At 46.8% G+C, this 17,179-nt stretch overlaps 1 protein-coding gene across 2 annotated transcripts in view; it reads left to right on the top strand.

Moving 5' to 3' along the window:
* AUTS2 (activator of transcription and developmental regulator AUTS2) overlaps nucleotides 1–17,179 on the top strand; it is a 1,122,546-nt gene that overhangs the window by 1,092,431 nt on the left and 12,936 nt on the right. Inside the window, exons 7-14 of one of the 2 annotated variants that reach the window (XM_060032208.1) lie at nucleotides 2,854–3,328; nucleotides 4,637–4,890; nucleotides 5,968–6,188; nucleotides 7,858–7,902; nucleotides 10,958–11,053; nucleotides 13,254–13,325; nucleotides 14,586–14,615; nucleotides 16,625–16,696. In XM_060032208.1, the coding sequence (XP_059888191.1) occupies nucleotides 2,854–3,328; nucleotides 4,637–4,890; nucleotides 5,968–6,188; nucleotides 7,858–7,902; nucleotides 10,958–11,053; nucleotides 13,254–13,325; nucleotides 14,586–14,615; nucleotides 16,625–16,696 (1,265 nt within the window). Of the gene's footprint in view, nucleotides 1–2,853; nucleotides 3,329–4,636; nucleotides 4,891–5,967; nucleotides 6,210–7,857; nucleotides 7,903–10,957; nucleotides 11,054–13,253; nucleotides 13,326–14,585; nucleotides 14,616–16,624; nucleotides 16,697–17,179 lie in introns of both variants that reach the window. The other variant, XM_060032207.1, reaches the window with a different exon arrangement.

Here is a 17,179-nt window from a genome sequence, read left to right as displayed (position 1 = left end):
TTTTTAATGTGTTCTTGCCAATGTTGGAGAAGCTCAGTAAGACAAGTGGCCTGTCAGGACGGAAGAGCTTAACTGGGAAGACGCATTTATTGAATAATTGAAAGGAAAAGGAAATGCATTGCCGATTAGCCACAAAAATGCATGATGCCTAGTCTGTGCCTCACGAGACCCGTGCAAATGGGGGATCGTAAAACTGTTTCAGCCCCAAAGTTCTTACCAGCCTTCCAACCTGTCGGCTGCCTTGGTCAGTAGGTTGGGGCACCAAGTGTTGATGGACTGACGATAGCTTTCAGATTGAGCTGAAAGGCCGTGTTCCAGCGACAATTTGTAGCTTTCCTAACCCTTTGCACTGTCTGTACTTAAACATTTTAACTGAATCCTGGATTTATCATTACCTGTTTTGTGTTGGGGGCAGCATTGTGTAAATCATAGAAAAGTCACTTAGTGGCGGCAGAGTTAGCACTAGAACTCTGCTGTCTGGTTTATTCAACAGCAAGCAAGTTCCTTAACTTCTCTGGGCTTATTCCCCATCTAGTCGAAGAGGGTTGGATAACATGCTTGCTAGCTACTCACAGAACGGTCTAAGCATCAGCATCACCTGGGAAATTCTCAGAATGGTAGACTCTGGAGCCCTGCTCACCCCCAAAGCTGCTGAATCCGAATCTGCATTTGAACCTGATCTTCGGGGCTTTCAGATGCACGTTAGAGTTTGAGAAGTGCTGGGATGGTCTCCCAGATTCTGGTCTTCTTCCAAAATTCTGTGATTCTCGGTTTCCCAAGCCAGTGGTTCCCTACAAATTTGTAGGGTTCGCTAGAGAGGTTTCGGTCTTGCCGGTGTACCTTGTTGATCATCAGGGATGGCAACACCGCCACAGTCTCAGCACCACTCCTCTGACTCTAGCTGGGTTGGGGTTGGTCCTGAGACGGTGGGACAGCAGAGGAAACATAAGCGCCAACTCTGCCTTTATGGAGCCTTGGGAAGCGAGCCCAAGCCTGTACTGTGCCTTCTTTTTTTGTGCTGTTAGAATTTCCGGGGTGTTAGTGCTTTCTGCCCCAGACCTAACCAACCAGCCTGCATTGTGTGAAGCCTGTGGTTTTCAGTGAGCTTGTATAATTGCTTGCTGTGGAAAATCTTGTGAAAATGGTAGAAAGAAATGAAAAAGGAGCAGAGCCAGGATCCCTAGAGCTGGGTGTCTGCAGATAAAGGGTCTTCCTTTGTGTTGTAGGAGTTCTTCTTGTGGCTGAAGGGGGTCTGTGTCCACATCAGGAATCTTGTTCTCTCTCAGCCCTCAGGTTTTGGAAATTCATAAAATGTCAGCTTATCATAAGCAAAGATCTTCCTAGCAAGGTTCTGAAGACAGCACTGGAGAGAAATGTGTGTGAGTAGGATGTCAGAAGCCTAGAGTTGCTTTTCACCAGATGCATCAGATGCTCTATCCTTTCGTACCTGAGCCATGTGAAGAGGGGGCTTTCTTGGCATTCTGTTTGTGTAATTGTTCCACACTGTCTGTGGGACTTAAGGATAGCCGAGTTCATATTAGCTAAAAACGTGGTTTGCTTATAAGCCCACCATTTGTCTCTGCTTTTGTGCATATTACAGGTTTGATCTGTTTTACCAAAAGAACACGAAAATAATGGATTGCTTTGATGCAAATTCCAGGGAAGAAAAAATGATGTGTGTAGACGCAAGAGGACATCAACAGAAATTAATAGGACCAGTGAGAATACCATGTATTCTTCATACTTGGTAACAGTGAGATTAAAAGAGAAAGTTCATGCCCAAAGTAGTTCATTTAGGAATACCCTGAAACACCACCCTCATTTCAGAGAATATTGTGATCTATTCTCTTCCAGTTTCTAAGCTGTATATAACAAAAGGATGGATTTTTTTTTTTTAAGCGCAAAAATGCAGGAAAGGTAATTTTCTCCCTGCGACGTATACAAAAGTACTTACTCATAAGTCGGTCCACCTCTTTGTATTTAATGCCATATTTGTCTTTCATTATTCTGTTAGAGGACTGTATGGAGTTTGACTTACGGGGTAATCAGGTAACCCCTATACTAGATGTGGCATGGATCTTTTGACCTTTGGAGGGAAGCATATCTTTTAAATTCATATAGGAGCATCTGTTGTCTACATTTCATTAGTGACTGTAGAATTTGACTTACATTTCACATCCAGGCTTGGTCCCAAGTCCAGCATCCCACCCCTTGTCCTCACTTGGCTAAGGACTCCTCCAGTGGTCCAGAGGGAATTCTTTAAGAACTCAAGCATGTGTAGTTGACAGTAAATTGGTCTAAATTCACGTTTGCACCTTCAGTCTCAAACCCTGAGATCATCCGTAAGAGGAGAAAGCCTCAGCAGTAGGGGCCTGACGTCTGACCGGAAGTTTAGCCCTTGCTAAACAGAAAATCATTTCTCCAAATGTCACGCGGGCTCCATCAGTCAGAATGGAAAGGGGGAAGGAGGCCAGGCCGATAAGAGACATCTGTGGGGCTAAATAACTCTTGCTTCGTGTGCTACTGCAAACACTTCTCCTCTGTGTAGTCAAGAAGTATGTTTGTTTTAAAAGGAGAATCAACTTGTTGGCTCTTGTTTCTGAATTTTGCCGCACAAAAGGCTTTGTCAAGGTTAAGGGAAACATTCGTTTTCAGAGTCTGGTGGCTTCAGCCGCTTCCTGGAAGGCAGCCTTCTCTGGCTGGTGGGCCTTTCTCCCCCAGGGACACAGCTGCTCCCAGCGGTAAAGACAGGACAGCACCGGGGACGGCCCAGTGGGCACAGATGAGCCGGGCCCGGCATTGGCTTCCACTCACGCACCTGCCTGTGCTTTTCTCTCTGCTCGCCCCGCACAGATCCGGAGCTCGGTGTCGGCGCGCTACCCCAACACGACGGCCGCGATGCGGGGCCCATTGTCCCCAAGATTTCGGGTCTAGAGAGGAGCCAGGAGAAGAGCCAGGACTGCGGCAAAGAGCCCATCTTTGAGCCCGTGGTGCTGAAGGACCCCCGCCCTCAGGTCCCGCCGCCCCAGCCCCAGGCGGAGCCCCCGCCCCGAGCGCCTTCTCCGGACCCCGCCTCGGGGCCGCGCGCCGAGCCCCCGCCGCCGCCCCCCCCGCGCCCCGGCGCCCAGCCTCCGCCCGCGCCCCCGGAGGCCCCGCCGCAGCCCGCGCCGCCTCCGCCGCCGCCGGCGCCCCGGCCGCCCCGGCCGCAGTCCCCAGGGCCGCTGCCGCCCCAGGCCCTCCCGCCCGCGCCGGCCCACCCCTCCGCCCAGAGCCTCCCCCAGCCGCTGTCCGCCTACAACAGCAGCAGCCTGAGCCTCAACAGCCTCAGGTGAGCCGCCGGCCCGGCTTTGGTCATCTTCTGATGGACGGGCAGCTGGCGGTGGGAGCGGGGCCCGCGGGGACTGCGGTGTCCTGTTGGAAGCGCGATCGCAGTGTTCTCAGCGAGGCGGGGACGCAAGACAGGGACGGGGCCTGAGGGGCCGGTGGGACAGGGTCTCTTGGGAGCAGGACGGGATGCGTTGGGTGGAGTATGGGTGGTGAGGACGTTGTCAAGAGCAAAATATCTACGGAGGCTCCTGAGAGAGTGAAGGCAGGAAGAGGAAGAAGGTTCAAGGAAGGGAGAGTTGAGTTGAGGGCTCTGTGCCCGCGAGCCCCGCCGGTTCCCCGGTCAGAGGCAGGGAACGGAAATTTCGCCAGGGAGATGGTGCAGTGTTGAGAATCTTAAAAGGAAAGCTCTTTGCCACCACAACCACCCCCCCCGCCACCATCACATCTCCCTGCAACTCCAGGGGCGGGAAGATGGGGACCAAGGAGTAATCTGGTTTGAGGAATTTCCACTGTGATTTCCTCCCTCCGGGTGGGTCACAGAGGTAGAGAAGAAACACGCCAGGTTTAGGGAGAGAGAGGTGTTCCTCCCTGGAGATCCAGGCACTCTTCCGTCTTGTCTTTGCCAGAGTACAAAGGAAAGTTTACAAAGCAGCACAAGGAAACCCGCAAAGAAAAGGGGAACAGGGACCCAGGGCGCAGGCCTCAGTGTTGCCCACCCCGGCTGGTCCCGGGGGTTGTCATTCTAAGCCCCCGCGCTTGGTGACTTTGGTAGTGTTTTCCTTGTGACTGTGACGGGTGACCATGGCGGTCAAGAGCCTTGCTCTCTCCTATCTGCAACAGGGGAAGGAAGCTGCCTTGGCAGGGGCCAGGCCCATCTTCTGCCCCCGAGGCCACGTCTGTGGCCTCCAGACCACAGGGGTGACGGGGCACCTGACCCCCTGGCTCCCCCTTCCCTGTGCTTCTTCACAGAAGAGGGAGCAGCTCACCGCGCTTATTGCTTTCCACTGACGTTCCCCTGTTGCAAGTGTGGCTGGTGCAGGATGGGAGGGGGCAGCTGTCTGGACGTGGCGGCGGCTTGGGGCAACGGCTCCTATTCTGCTGTGTCCGCAGTCGTGGGGGCAGTTTAGAGGAGCTGCGATCTCAGCAGAGGCTCTGCGCGCACAGGGGAGGGTCTGGGAAGAGGAAGGAGCAAGAGAAAAGGTGTTCAATGGCTTTGGGCAGGGACCTAGGGGTTTTTTTAAGAAAATAAATGGCTTACCTCTTTTGTTTTTCATTTCTTTCTTTTTTTTTTTTTTTGGTATTCCAACAGCAGTAGCAGGAGCAGCACCCCAGCGAAGACTCAGCCCGGCCCCCCCCACGCCTCCCACCACCCCTCGGCCTCCCCATTCCCCCTGTCACTGCCCAACCACAGCCCCCTGCACAGCTTCACGCCCACCCTCCAGCCCCCCGCACACTCACATCACCCCAATATGTTTGCCCCTCCCACTGCCTTGCCTCCTCCACCACCTCTGACATCAGGGAGTCTGCAGGTGCCCGGACACCCGGCCGGGGGCACTTACTCAGGTAGGATGGACGAGCTGGCCTGGCTTCTTCGTGCTCCCACTGTCCCCTCCAGAGGGCCTCGCCTGCTGTCTGTGTTGTCCCTGACGGCTAGGTGTTATCCACTCACGATTTTCTGCTTCACTGTATGTCTTCTTGTGATCTTCCTCCAGCCCTCTATAGGCTGAGATTCAGCAAAAATACGTACCAACACCCATCCCAACCTGGCATGACAGTGGCCTGGAATCGGACACTGCCAGAGAGACTTTTCTGACCAGGGTCATCCTCTGAGCAGTAAAGCACAGGTTGTCTGGGCCCTGTCACCTGGGCTCCCAATAGCTTGACAGAAAAGCTCTACACATCCCGTGTCTGTTTCAGGCCAGGATCTTAAGTCACATCCTTGTTAGCTGACTAAGGCCTTCTACCGTGGGTGGGAAAGAAGATGTACTTTTTGTGAGCATATGTCCCAGCTTTTTAAGGACACACCTAGTGTTGGATATTGGGTCCTTTTCTCCTCACCTGTATTAATCAGGCCAAGTGGCACAACTTTGGGTTCGTCGTGGCCATGTTCTACCACCGATACAGAGAGCCGTGAAGCAGAGGTTTATGTTGGAAGAGGGCATGAGGGGTCTGTCATGGCATGTTGCTGTGTCGACAGCTCACTTTTAGTAGTCAGCCAGTCACTGCTCTTAAGCACTTCAATAGGTTCATTTCTTTAACCCTTGAAACGAATCCATAGCACAGGCAATGTTATTGTTCCCGTATGATAGACGAGGAAACCGCGACACAGATGGCTGATTTCCCACACCCAGGGTCACTCAGCCGGCAGTAAAACAGCTGAAACTTGACCTCTGGCCGTTCGGCCTGGACTCTGTCCGTGCACCCCACTGATGGGCCGCCTGTCCCTGAAAGCTGAGACAGAGAACAGAGTGTGTGACTGGGCCTTACCACCCATTGCCTGGTCGGCTGTCCCTTTCCACTGAGGGCCCGGCCGCACCCCGGGCCCATAGCCCTCCGTAGTGAGCTACTTGGATGTCCTATTCTGAAAGAAATTACCGTCCCAAGGAAAGGTGTCACCCTGTCCGTGTTCTTCTCTTCCAGAGCAAGACATCTTGCGACAGGAACTGAACACACGTTTCTTGGCCTCCCAGAGCGCTGACCGCGGGGCCTCCCTGGGCCCCCCACCCTACCTGCGGACCGAGTTCCACCAGCACCAGCACCAGCACCAGCACACGCACCAGCACACGCACCAGCACACGTTCACGCCCTTCCCCCACGCCCTGCCGCCCGCCGCCATCATGCCGACGCCAGCACCGCCCATGGTGCGTACCCCAGGCCGAAATGTGAGGATAAGTAGAGCGCGACTCTCTTCTTACGCAGCACGGTGGGGTCGGACCAGGCCGTCTGGGCACAGGAGATGGGCTGGGGAGCAACAGCTGTTTGGGGGACTCCCTTGACCTTGCTCAGCTCTGCTGGAGAGAAGGGGATGTGCCCAGCTCCAGGCAGCACTGACCCAGGGCCTGAAGTAGGAACTCTTTGCTAGACGGTGATTCCTAGCACTGTGGGTGGAATTTATTCTAGATGCCCTCAAAACGGTCACATCCAGTGTCGGTAGTTAACTTCTTAAGGGCGCTTTTGTTTTCTTGAGCATCTTGGGGAGTTGCCACCAGATATAAAAATGTCAGTGTTCGGCGCTAGCAAATAAATGCTCACGGAATCCCGGGAAGTCCGGAAGGGCCGAGGAGGGAGAGAGCCATCAGGAGACTTGGATGGCCCTGGGTACCCCTCCCCCAATACCCGCTCTTTCGGAAGGTTTTTTAAACCGGCTTTGACGGAGGTGTTGTATTTCCCGTATTTCATAAGACAGCGCCCCCAGTCTGCTATTGTGCTCTGCCAGCAAGTGGTCAGGGAGCGATGAGCCCTGCAGGGTCCGAATTCAGCCTTGTGGTAAGAGGGACCACTGGCAGTGACAGGATCTGGGCCTTGCCTGGGGACTAGCGCATGCCGGGAGGACCAGTTAGGGTTTTTTAACTTAGGAGCTGTAAGGAATAGTAGGATACTAACTATTTTGAGATAGATGCCTGTCCATAACAGTGACTATTAGAGCGTTTTACTTATTTAATTTTTAATATTTCAGGAAATACTTGATTTTAAGGCAATTAATATAGGCATTGTGAGGATAGATTTGAATTCCGTGATTCACCAAACTTTGCATCCTCTCCTCCCTCCCTCTCCCCCATTTTGTTCAACTTAATTTTTTTAAATATATATTTCAAAGTTTATTTTATAAACTTTATTTAGGAGAATATTAGAGGTAAGGCCTTGGGACCAAAAATTTTTTCCTGTGATAAATCCTGTATCTGTTTTCTGGATGAACCATACTTCTCAACAGTTATTTAGGGAAGGAGCTTATACCAGTCTGAGTGAGCTGTTTCACAAAATGAGTTAAATCTAACTGAGGGGAGTTACAGCCCAGGATGATGACATTACTTAGAAGAAATAATGGTATTTTCTCTTTTCTGCTCAAAAGAAAGGTTCTAAGACCTAGCCCAAATTGCCTTGTATTTGGGGGTAATACATTTCAGAAAACAGCTGAATGTACAGTTCTGCCAAAGTGAAGATGAAAACGGAGGGAATTCTCTGGATAAATCAGATGCAACGCTCACTTCTCTCTGATTTATCTGAACAATTGCCTCTTCTCTCCAGTTCAGGTGTTTGGTGCGCGCCAGTCTCCAAATATAGCCTAGAAAGCAAGCCGCTCTTGTGTGGCCACAACCTAAATGCACTGAATGGGTTTTCGCTTTGATTTTGCGTTCCTGTTGATTTCTCGTCAGAGTGACTCGAGCTCAGAACGGTTTCATATACAGTGAGGTTACAGAGGCTGATGACAGCCTAATGGCAGAGAAGCTTGCTTCGGGCTACCTCCACTGAAGCAGTGAACAGAAATGTAGATTCTTTAAGTAACTAGCTTTTGCTTTGATCCCTTTACAGTTTGACAAATACCCAACAAAAGTTGACCCATTCTACCGGCACAGTGTGAGTCTTGTTACCATGCTACCCATTTAATGTAACTGCTTTTCCATTTTTGTGCTCTCACCACAGATCAGTAAATGACTAGCAGCCTTCCTTAATCATCTTTGCGAGAATTCCCATTGCTCCTCGTCACTTTGGATGCTTGCTTTTTGTGACGTTTGCTTTTGGTAAAGATGCAGTATCATCTTCTGAATCAAAAGGTCATAAGCACTCCTAACACTTTAAAGCGAAGGTGGACTTCACTGGCAGCCAGGCCTCTGTCCTGCAAAGTGGGGCGCCCGCAGTTTAAACCCTTAGAGTTTCAGGAGAGTCTGAAATCAGATTGCAGTCTTCGGTCGAAATGTCCTTAACACAGAATTCCTGGAATTCATCTTCGCTTATTTCCTCCAAGGAAAGTACCATATCTTTTTGACTCATGACTTCAAACAGCAAATTTTCATTTCTTCTAGACCGACTGTTGATCCCTCTTACACACAGCTGGTATTGTTCTCCTGAGCTCGTTAAAACTGCGACTAAAAATATTATTTAAACAAAAGAAGATCTCAAAACTGAAATGCATGATTTTTTTTCTCTTTAAACTCTTCTTTATTTAAAAAGAAAACAAAACTTTTTTTTTTAATTGTTTCATGCAATTTTAAGAGTATGTTCTGGAACTTCAATTGGCAACAACCTAAGTTATATGTTCAGTTAATTACAAGACGTGGGCTTCTTTTATAACAAAAACCTTGAATATCTTACCATGATATTTTGATTATGGAGTGTATACTGCATCATTTTTACCTGAAATTTTGCAAGTTTTCTTTGCTCAGTGGTTTATTTATATTTTTTAAATGAAACCAGAAAGAAGGAAGTTTAATAACTGCTTGTAGCCATGTTGATTCACCGTATTAAACTCTTCTTGCTTTGAGTTTTGGATAGTGTTACCTTACTGTTCAAACAGAAATGCTACTTAATAGATCAGCCAAGCCTGTGAACTCATTCATGCTTTGAACTAGATAATTAGACCCTGTGTTAGTCCTAAGCTGAGAAGTGAGCTGAGAAGTCAGGACTAGACAATATTAGAAATCAATTGAGAATTACTTACGGAGAGACACTCAGAAATGGCTTGAGGAGAGCCTCTTCAGAAAGGGATGAGGAAGGTGTACCTGAGCACCTGGGCCCCCCAAGTTCTTCAGCACTGTTCTGCTCAGGACTGTGACACGAAAGCATTTTTCAGATGGACATGCACAATGCAGTAGAGCTGTGGGTTTTCTCTTTGCATGGGTTTCATGAATGGTACCACCCTTAATAATCACCAGATTTCTGCCCTTTGTCTATACTTGCCAAGTTCAGTTAAGGACCAGCTAACAAAATCATTCTCAGAGAAAGTTTAGCTGCTCTGCTGGCAGCTCAGTTTACTTCCTAGGACCTCATGCAGTGTCTTTTCATATACATATTCCACAGAGAATCCTAGATTTAAGATGAGGAATAAGTCTGCAAGCCTGAATTTTTGGAAGGTTCATGTTTTATTACTTAGGTAATTCAGATTTTTAGTCAGGAGATGGAGTAGTCAGCTATATTCGAAGAGGCTCAGTAATGGACTAGAGCAAAATGAAAATGGTGAGAACACCCAATTTTTTAATTGAAAACATTAAAGGAAAAAATACCCACCTGGGGGCAGAGTAATAGGAATTTGAGTGCATTTTAGTGTGATGTATTTAATTACTCTGCTTCATACAGTGTACTGGGGGAGAGTTACTTCATATTATTAGTTATAGTGGATAATATATAAAGTACTTAGTCTCCCCTGCTTTGGGGATTGGGATGTTATAAGGGGAATTAAGATACAATGCACTCAAGTATCTAAAACACAATTTTAGACTTAAAATTAGTTTAAATGAGGGCGCTTGGTTTGCAGTCACTGTTTAAGTGGATTTAGTTCAATATCAATTAGTCTGAAAAACTTTGCTGCATCATTGAATGGGAGCAAAATGAAATAAAGACCAACGGAAAAAGTATGTGCTCTGAAAACAGGATTGTGAAATGTGGATTTCAGCCGTTACCTAGAAATAGCTCACATAAATGCATTATTAGGAAAAGCTTGAATTATTATTGTATTTTTGACATATTGTGCAACCATAAGGGTGGGACATTACTAAAACATCCATATGGTGGTTTTTTCAAAGTAAATGGAACCAGAGTGATAAAATCTCAGAAACTGTAAATTTTTAAGAGGAGGAAAAGATGTGTCTGCATTGTCTTCAGTACTGCTGTATATTTCTCTCCTCCATTGTGTCCTCTGTAAACTGTCAATTCAAGAAAATTCGCATTGTTAATTCAGAATCATTCTTCTCCCTCCCCACTAAGTGGTCAGACTGACATGTCAAGGGACTGGCTTGAATAGCCTTCAGTGAGCTTATCCATCTTATAGAAAAATGGGTGGCTCTGTGGAAAGTATACTCTGAGTCATTTTATTTTCCCCTTCCACAAATATTTGTCATCATTTTAGACAATTAAGTTGTCCTCTGGAACTGCCACTTACCAGAACAACCTAATGAAGCAAGGATTGTGAATATTTTCTCATTTCCTCAAAACTATTAAAAGTCTAAAAGTACTAATTGAGTTTTAATGGTTTAAAATCCTGGAATCCATAAAGACTTGCTTCTTTTTTCTTCCTTTTTTTTTTTTCTTTTTCTTTTTCTAATTAACTTGTCATTTTCTGGGCATCTTGTTTGGCTCAGCACCCCCTCCTGTTTTTGATATGCATTAAAATCTCCAACCCTTTAGGACTTCTATCCGATTTAACAATTAATAATTAGAAAAGCTCCCTTTCTAATGATGTCCTCATCTGGGACATCATTTGTTGGCTGATTGATTCTGAACTACTTTTAACTTTTCAAGTTAAGTATTCATGGCACATCTGGTGTGATCATTTCATTGTGGCTTCTTGACTAATAGCATCAAACTGAGATTACTTGGCTTGCTAATGTTGATGTCTTTCTGTGGGAAGGGAATTGGAACATATCATTTGCCTCCTACTAAAATCTTGTCTTCCCCCCTTCTCCATCTTTGGCCACAGCTCTTCCATTCTTACCCTCCTGCTGTATCGGGCATCCCCCCTATGATTCCGCCCACTGGCCCTTTTGGTTCACTGCAAGGAGCATTTCAGCCGAAGGTAAGAAACTACATCGAAAACACACCTGCGTACTTGTAAGTGGAGCCTGGGGCTGGGGCTAGGCAGGTAGCTTCCCGTCCTCTTACCTGCCAGGGACTCATTTTTCCATCCAAATTGACCATCAGTATTAGAGTGTGAATATTTTCTCCTAGTCCATTTAGGTTTAAAACTCAGCCAGAATTTAATTTTTAACCTGTGCTACCCATGTCGTCTCAGTTGAACTAGGATTTCTTGTGCTCTGTAAAATATACAGGGAAAAAAAAATATATATATATATACATATATATATATATATATATATATATATATATATATATATATATATATATATTTCCCCCCCAACCCCCACCCTACCAAGATTGTGGACATAAGCTTCTGGTCAGGAATTGTATGGAATGTCGGATAAGCCTCCCACCCCGCTGTCAGGGTCACACTTCCCAAGGTCAAGACTACCATCCTCCTGTGAGATGAAGTAGCCTTTCACCCTTTATGATAACTGAATTCTTTTCTACCTAGCCAGAGATACGCTCCCCCACTTGGGCTAGAGTTTTCTCCGAGGGCCAAAATTAACGCGTTAACTCTCAGAACACTCTACCTTTTTGTGACTTTACATCTACCACGGCCGATACTTGATTCTCATGCCAAAAAAGCGAAATGTATTTCTCATGTTAGCAACCATTCTCAGATTGTAAAGTAGGAAATTGCGCTGTGTGATTTTGGTTTTCTTTTATTCCCGTCTCATTTCAAAGCTAAAACACAAATTTTGGACCAGAGTCTCCCAGGATGAGCACATGATATACTAACAAAGGCATGCTGCCCTAAAATTAGAAAAGAGGAAAAAATTAAGCATTGGGGGTGGGATGGCCACACCTTAGAAATCACAGGGACCTGCATGGAATCGCAGCTCCTGTGCCCAGTTAGACCTCCTCAGGCCTTGAGGATGGCCGGTCTCAACACCTCCTATCTGGGGATAAAAGGATGGTGGTTTTTAAACTCCTTCTGCCATCAGTTCTTTACTACCCTCTCAGACCCCGGTCTGTCCCCTCTAGGTTGCAGGAAATCTCTGGTGCATCCCCAACCAGACTGGTAGGTCACTTAATCAATTAGTCTATTTCCCTCACTCACGATTATCCAATCACACAGAAAACTACATCTGGGCAAGGAAGTGTCTCTCCTGGTGTTGAAATAGGCCTTTCCAGGCTATCTTACTGATTGAACATGTAGATTGCAGTTCATTAGCGGAGTTCTTCATATGTATGCAAATCAGGCTGTTAACAACTCCAGCTTAATTGGTAGCTGTACAGCAGCTGATTGCTTTTCTTTCTTCCATTCTTTCTTTTCCCCCCTGCCCCCTTCTCCTTGTAGGCGAGCTTGGTGCCTAGACTCAGCAGGCTCTTTTTTCCACACGAGTCAACTTCCTGGTGTGAAGGGATTCATAGAAGTTGTGGTTTCTTAAATCAAATACCTAGTGAAAAATATTCTAAATCCTCTACCCACTAGAAAGTAGTGCCTTGTGCCTCCAGTGGGCTTTTCGTCATTGTTGTTAATTCAAAGGACAAAAGCCTACAGATAAGGTTGTTATCATTAATGATATTTAAGAATGGTGTTGGGAATGGGAAGGATGGCGCAGAATTACTTTAGAAATCACTTAACAGTAGGTCTGTGTGGTCCCCAAGTTAGGTTCTCTTGTCCCATTCCCACCACTGCTAATGAGTAATTACTGAGTGTAATTCCTTGTTACCGTCTGCCAGTTAAAATTGAGAGTTAGCTTAATGTCTGTAAAACACGTTCAGTTATTCTGATGGGAAGCACCTGATAGAGCAGATTATAATGTTCACTTAAGCATTTCTTGGAAGGTTTGGTGATAAAGCAAAAAACCCACAATGACAGGGCTGTCAGGAACTCAGTAGAAGATGGATTTCAGGGGCAGGCTTGTACGTACGTCTCGCCTCTCTCTGCCTGGAGATGCCATTGCTGGAGAGGACAGGCTCTGGTCAGGGTCCCCTGGGGAAACAGGGAGCGGGGTCCTCACGAAGAGCATATGTGGTCACGGAGGAAAATGGATCCGTTAACTCCTGTATTCCAGAAAGAACCAAACAAAAAAGGGACGTTTGAACTCTGTCATTTAGAACGAAAGGAAGACCTTGCTTTCGTGTCCCGTGTTATATGCTTCCTAAGCTGTGGTCTAATTAATTTGTAGACGTCCAACCCGATCGATGTTGCTGCCCGACCTGGGACGGTCCCACATACTCTTCTCCAGAAGGACCCGAGGGTAAGTGCAAGGTCAGGCTGGGTCTCAGGTAACACAGAAGATGGCATCTCCCCAGGACAGCCAGCCCAGGCCTCACACCTTCCTCAGCCCAGCCGAACAGCTGCTGCCTTAGCTCTTCCTTCTAGTTTGTGGGAGATGCTAGTTACTCTTAGAAAACAGAATCTCCCTTGCGGCCGCATGACACCAGGGCAATGACTTACCACGGGACAGAGGGAGAGCTTATGGTCTAAGCCCAGGAGTCCGACACTCTGAGCTTGCGTAGTTTCCACTCAACCAGCCTTCTCTGTCTCCATCTCCTGAAATTTCTCTCACATGCCAAAGAAACAGCTGTAAAATGTTTTGAATGGAAAGGCGCTACGCGCTTTTCTTCCTGGAGCTCATTGTACCACACAGCTCTTCCGGCCACTCTACTTGTAATGTGGTATGGACCCTTTTGTCCATACCACATGGACAAAAGGGTCCATACCACATTACATTACATTACATTATCTGGAGCTAAATAAAATATCCATTATAATTTGGTTGTGTTATTTACTCATAACGCAGACCAACTCTCAAAAAGAATTTGAAGTTACACAGTAGATATAATCTTGTCTCATTGATTGTTATTCATCTTCATAGTAAATGGGGGAAAAAAATGATTACCTTTTACAATATTGTATTTTTCCCTGGATAACGGCAGTCGGAAATTGATAACCAGATTAGGTAGATGTGTCAAATGACTCAACTGTGTAAGTATTTCTATGGTGTTTAGTGAACTTCTTTAAAACGTCTTATACCTCTAAGTGATGCACAGTCATCAGATTAAGGATAATTATTAAAGATAGCCTATTTCTACTGTGTGTCTGGAAAGGACACTTCTCCTTAATTATCATTAGTATCCAGTCTTTCAAGTCCATGGTCTGAAGGCCCTTCTCCCTTAGACCCATGCAGTGAGGTTTGGAAGGGCTGCTCTAAGACAGTGAAACTCCTGAGATGTGTAATGGGAGCAAATTGTGTTGCCAGAGGGCAAATCACTATTGATTAAACTTGTCCGGGGGGCTTGTCAGCGTAGATGTACCAAGGCTTGTGAGGTGGGGGAGGGGCGCTTGGCACTTTTGATAGTGTGAAAATGGGTTAATTATTCTCTAAAAGGGCTTCATTTAAAAGTAAAATTCTAACATTTTAATTTCCCCTCCTAATGAAGCACTACAAATTTGTTAATTAGAGCAATTGTTTGAGTGACAGGCATGTAACCAAGTTGTCATTTTCTCTTCACAGTTGACAGATCCTTTCAGACCTATGTTAAGGGTAAGCGAGCTTCTTCTAGAACTGTTTTGCAACCTCTGTTTGACTCCCGGAGGGTTAAAAATACAATTACAAGGAAACAAGCCACAGAAACACTGGAGTAAAATGTTGGAACGACAGTGGTCAGGTTTTTCAGAGAGTGCGATTGAAAACGGCCTAAGTGGTTTTGCTTTGAGCATTGGAGGATGCCAGGCCATGGAGATAAAGCGAACAGATAAAATTCAACTGAGTCAGATTCTCTTGTTAGTTCTGGCAAAAGGTTTGACTTGTGGAAAACTTAAGGGAAAGACTTAGGCTGAAATTAGGATTCCACTGAGCTCTACCGTTTCTCTTGCACCTAGAAAATACATATCCGGCTCTATTTATTTTGGCTGGTGGCTGCCTCTTTCTGCACTAAGTGATGTTGACTTGTCACAGCCATTCGACCTTTTCCTCTGGTGCAGAAAAGAGCTACTAGAAGGGGCTTCCCTGGTGGCGCAGTGGTTGAGAATCCGCCTGCCAATGCAGGCGACATGGGTTCAGGCCCTGGTCCGGGAAGATCCCATATGCCGCGGAGCAACTAAGCCCGTGTGCCACAGCTACTGAGCCTGCTCTCTAGAGACCGTGAGCCACAACTACTGAGCCCACGTGCCACAACTACTGAAGCCTATGCACCACAACAAAGAGTAGCCCCCTCTCACCACAACTAGAGAAAAGCCTGTACACAGCAACAAAGACCCAATGCAGTCAAAAATAAGTAAATTTATATTTAAAAAAAAAAAAGCTACTAGAAGTATTGGTTTGTCTTGAGAGGTCTGGAGCATGGCCAGCAAATGTCCTCTGAATAAATGCTGACTTCCTTGGTGTATGTGGGGAGCGGTGAGGGGAGGGGATGATGGATGGTTGGATGGAAGATGGATGGATAGTATATTTCTCTACTTAAACCCTTTCTGGTGCATATAATCAGATAGTTCAGTTTCTCCAAAGGGGGAGAAAGGAGGATGGTATCATCACTTAGGCGATTTCAAATGACCCATAATTTCATTACAAGAGAACTGAACCCAAACTTGGATTTAAGTAGAAGCAGCTCCTTAATAGAGAAACCGGCAGTGTCTGTCCTTTGCCGGTATAGGAATGGGGCAGTGTTTCTTCTCATCCATCCTGTTGTTATGGAGCTCATGTTCGGAGCTTACGGGTGGATTACATAGCAGGAATACAAGTGAAGTGGCACGACGTGGTCCCTGCCCCCCAGGTAGTGAGACAGAGCTCACAGCTACTCCGCAGCTTAGAAAGCAAAGACGTGAACTAGTTTGAGAGACAGGGGTTGATGCCCTCCCAGAGGGCAGGGCAGGCACTCACTCTGTAGAGGCCTAGAGAGGAGAAAGGAGTGAGTTCTCTTCTCTGTTTCTTTTTTCACTTAGAAATGAACCGTGCCACCCAGCACGAATATGGGCAGTTGACTCTTAGTGAAGCACTTGTGGGAACTGGGCTTCAGTAAAAAATGCGGATTTCTTTGTTCCACTTCGGGGGTTTAAAAAAAAAAAAAAAACCCAGTGTTGGGGGAGGTGACACAGGTGCTGTCCCCTCTCTTGCTTTCAAACTGGTTCACGGACATTCACTAATTAGTTCTTCTGAGCAGCAAGTTCGCATTACGGCCTGGCCATGCTTGTGCAGTAGGGCTTCACCCCACCAGGCCTGCCAGCTGGCGCCAGAAAGGAGAGAGACGGGGGGCACAAAGTGGGACTCAGGCTTTGCCACGTTATCCTTGGTAACCAGGGAGGTCCTCCTCGGGGCTGGTTTTCAGAGGAGTAGCTGCCGGCGCGGGCTCCCGTGGCAGGGGAGGTACAGCCCACTGGGGCTCTCTCCGGCCCGGGCACCGGCCTGCTGCTGAGAGGAGGCACTTGGAGGGGACAAAGCATCTCGTTTCGTGGAAAAAGCCTCTGCAGCTAGAATCTGCTGAAAGCTTTGGGGAAGTTGAAGGGGGTTTTCTCGGAAAGTCTTCCTTCTGACCACGTTGCTCCTTCTTGTTCCAGAAACCAGGGAAGTGGTGCGCCATGCATGTGCACATTGCCTGGCAGATCTACCACCACCAACAGAAAGTCAAGGTCAGTCTCGCCTTCCTAGCCTTGGGGAGGGGTGCCCGCCTGCGGGCGTGTGATCTCCCGATTGAGGAGGCATTGAAGCAGATTCTAAAGTCCCGCCGGCAGGCAGGCAGGCAGGGTCAGGTATCTCTTGGAAAAGCTATTTGGCAATCTTGCTGTTAATTAGGGAGATCACCAGCAAATAGCAAAACAGAAGCAAACTGGTAACATCCTGATGTTTTGGGGTTTCTTTTAAATGATTTTGTCATCTTATGGATCCAAAGGGCCTCTATAGATTAAATCCTAAAATAAAGGTTTGGGGAATCTAATTATAGTGACAAGTATTAGTATAGAACATACTTAGTATCTAGGAAGAGCTGTACATGAAAAGTTTTCTTTCTGTAAGAATTGGTACATTCTTCCCTCCCCCGCAAGCATTTAGAAAAAAATTTTTTTTCCTCTTCCATTATGCTTTATTACAGGGTATTGAATATAGTTCCCTGTGCT

The sequence above is a fragment of the Delphinus delphis genome, chromosome 15 (assembly GCF_949987515.2).
Source record: "Delphinus delphis chromosome 15, mDelDel1.2, whole genome shotgun sequence".
Classification (NCBI taxonomy): domain Eukaryota; kingdom Metazoa; phylum Chordata; class Mammalia; order Artiodactyla; family Delphinidae; genus Delphinus; species Delphinus delphis.
The sequence above is the reverse complement of the archived record's forward strand: the minus strand, read 5'-3'. Positions and strand labels throughout refer to the sequence as shown.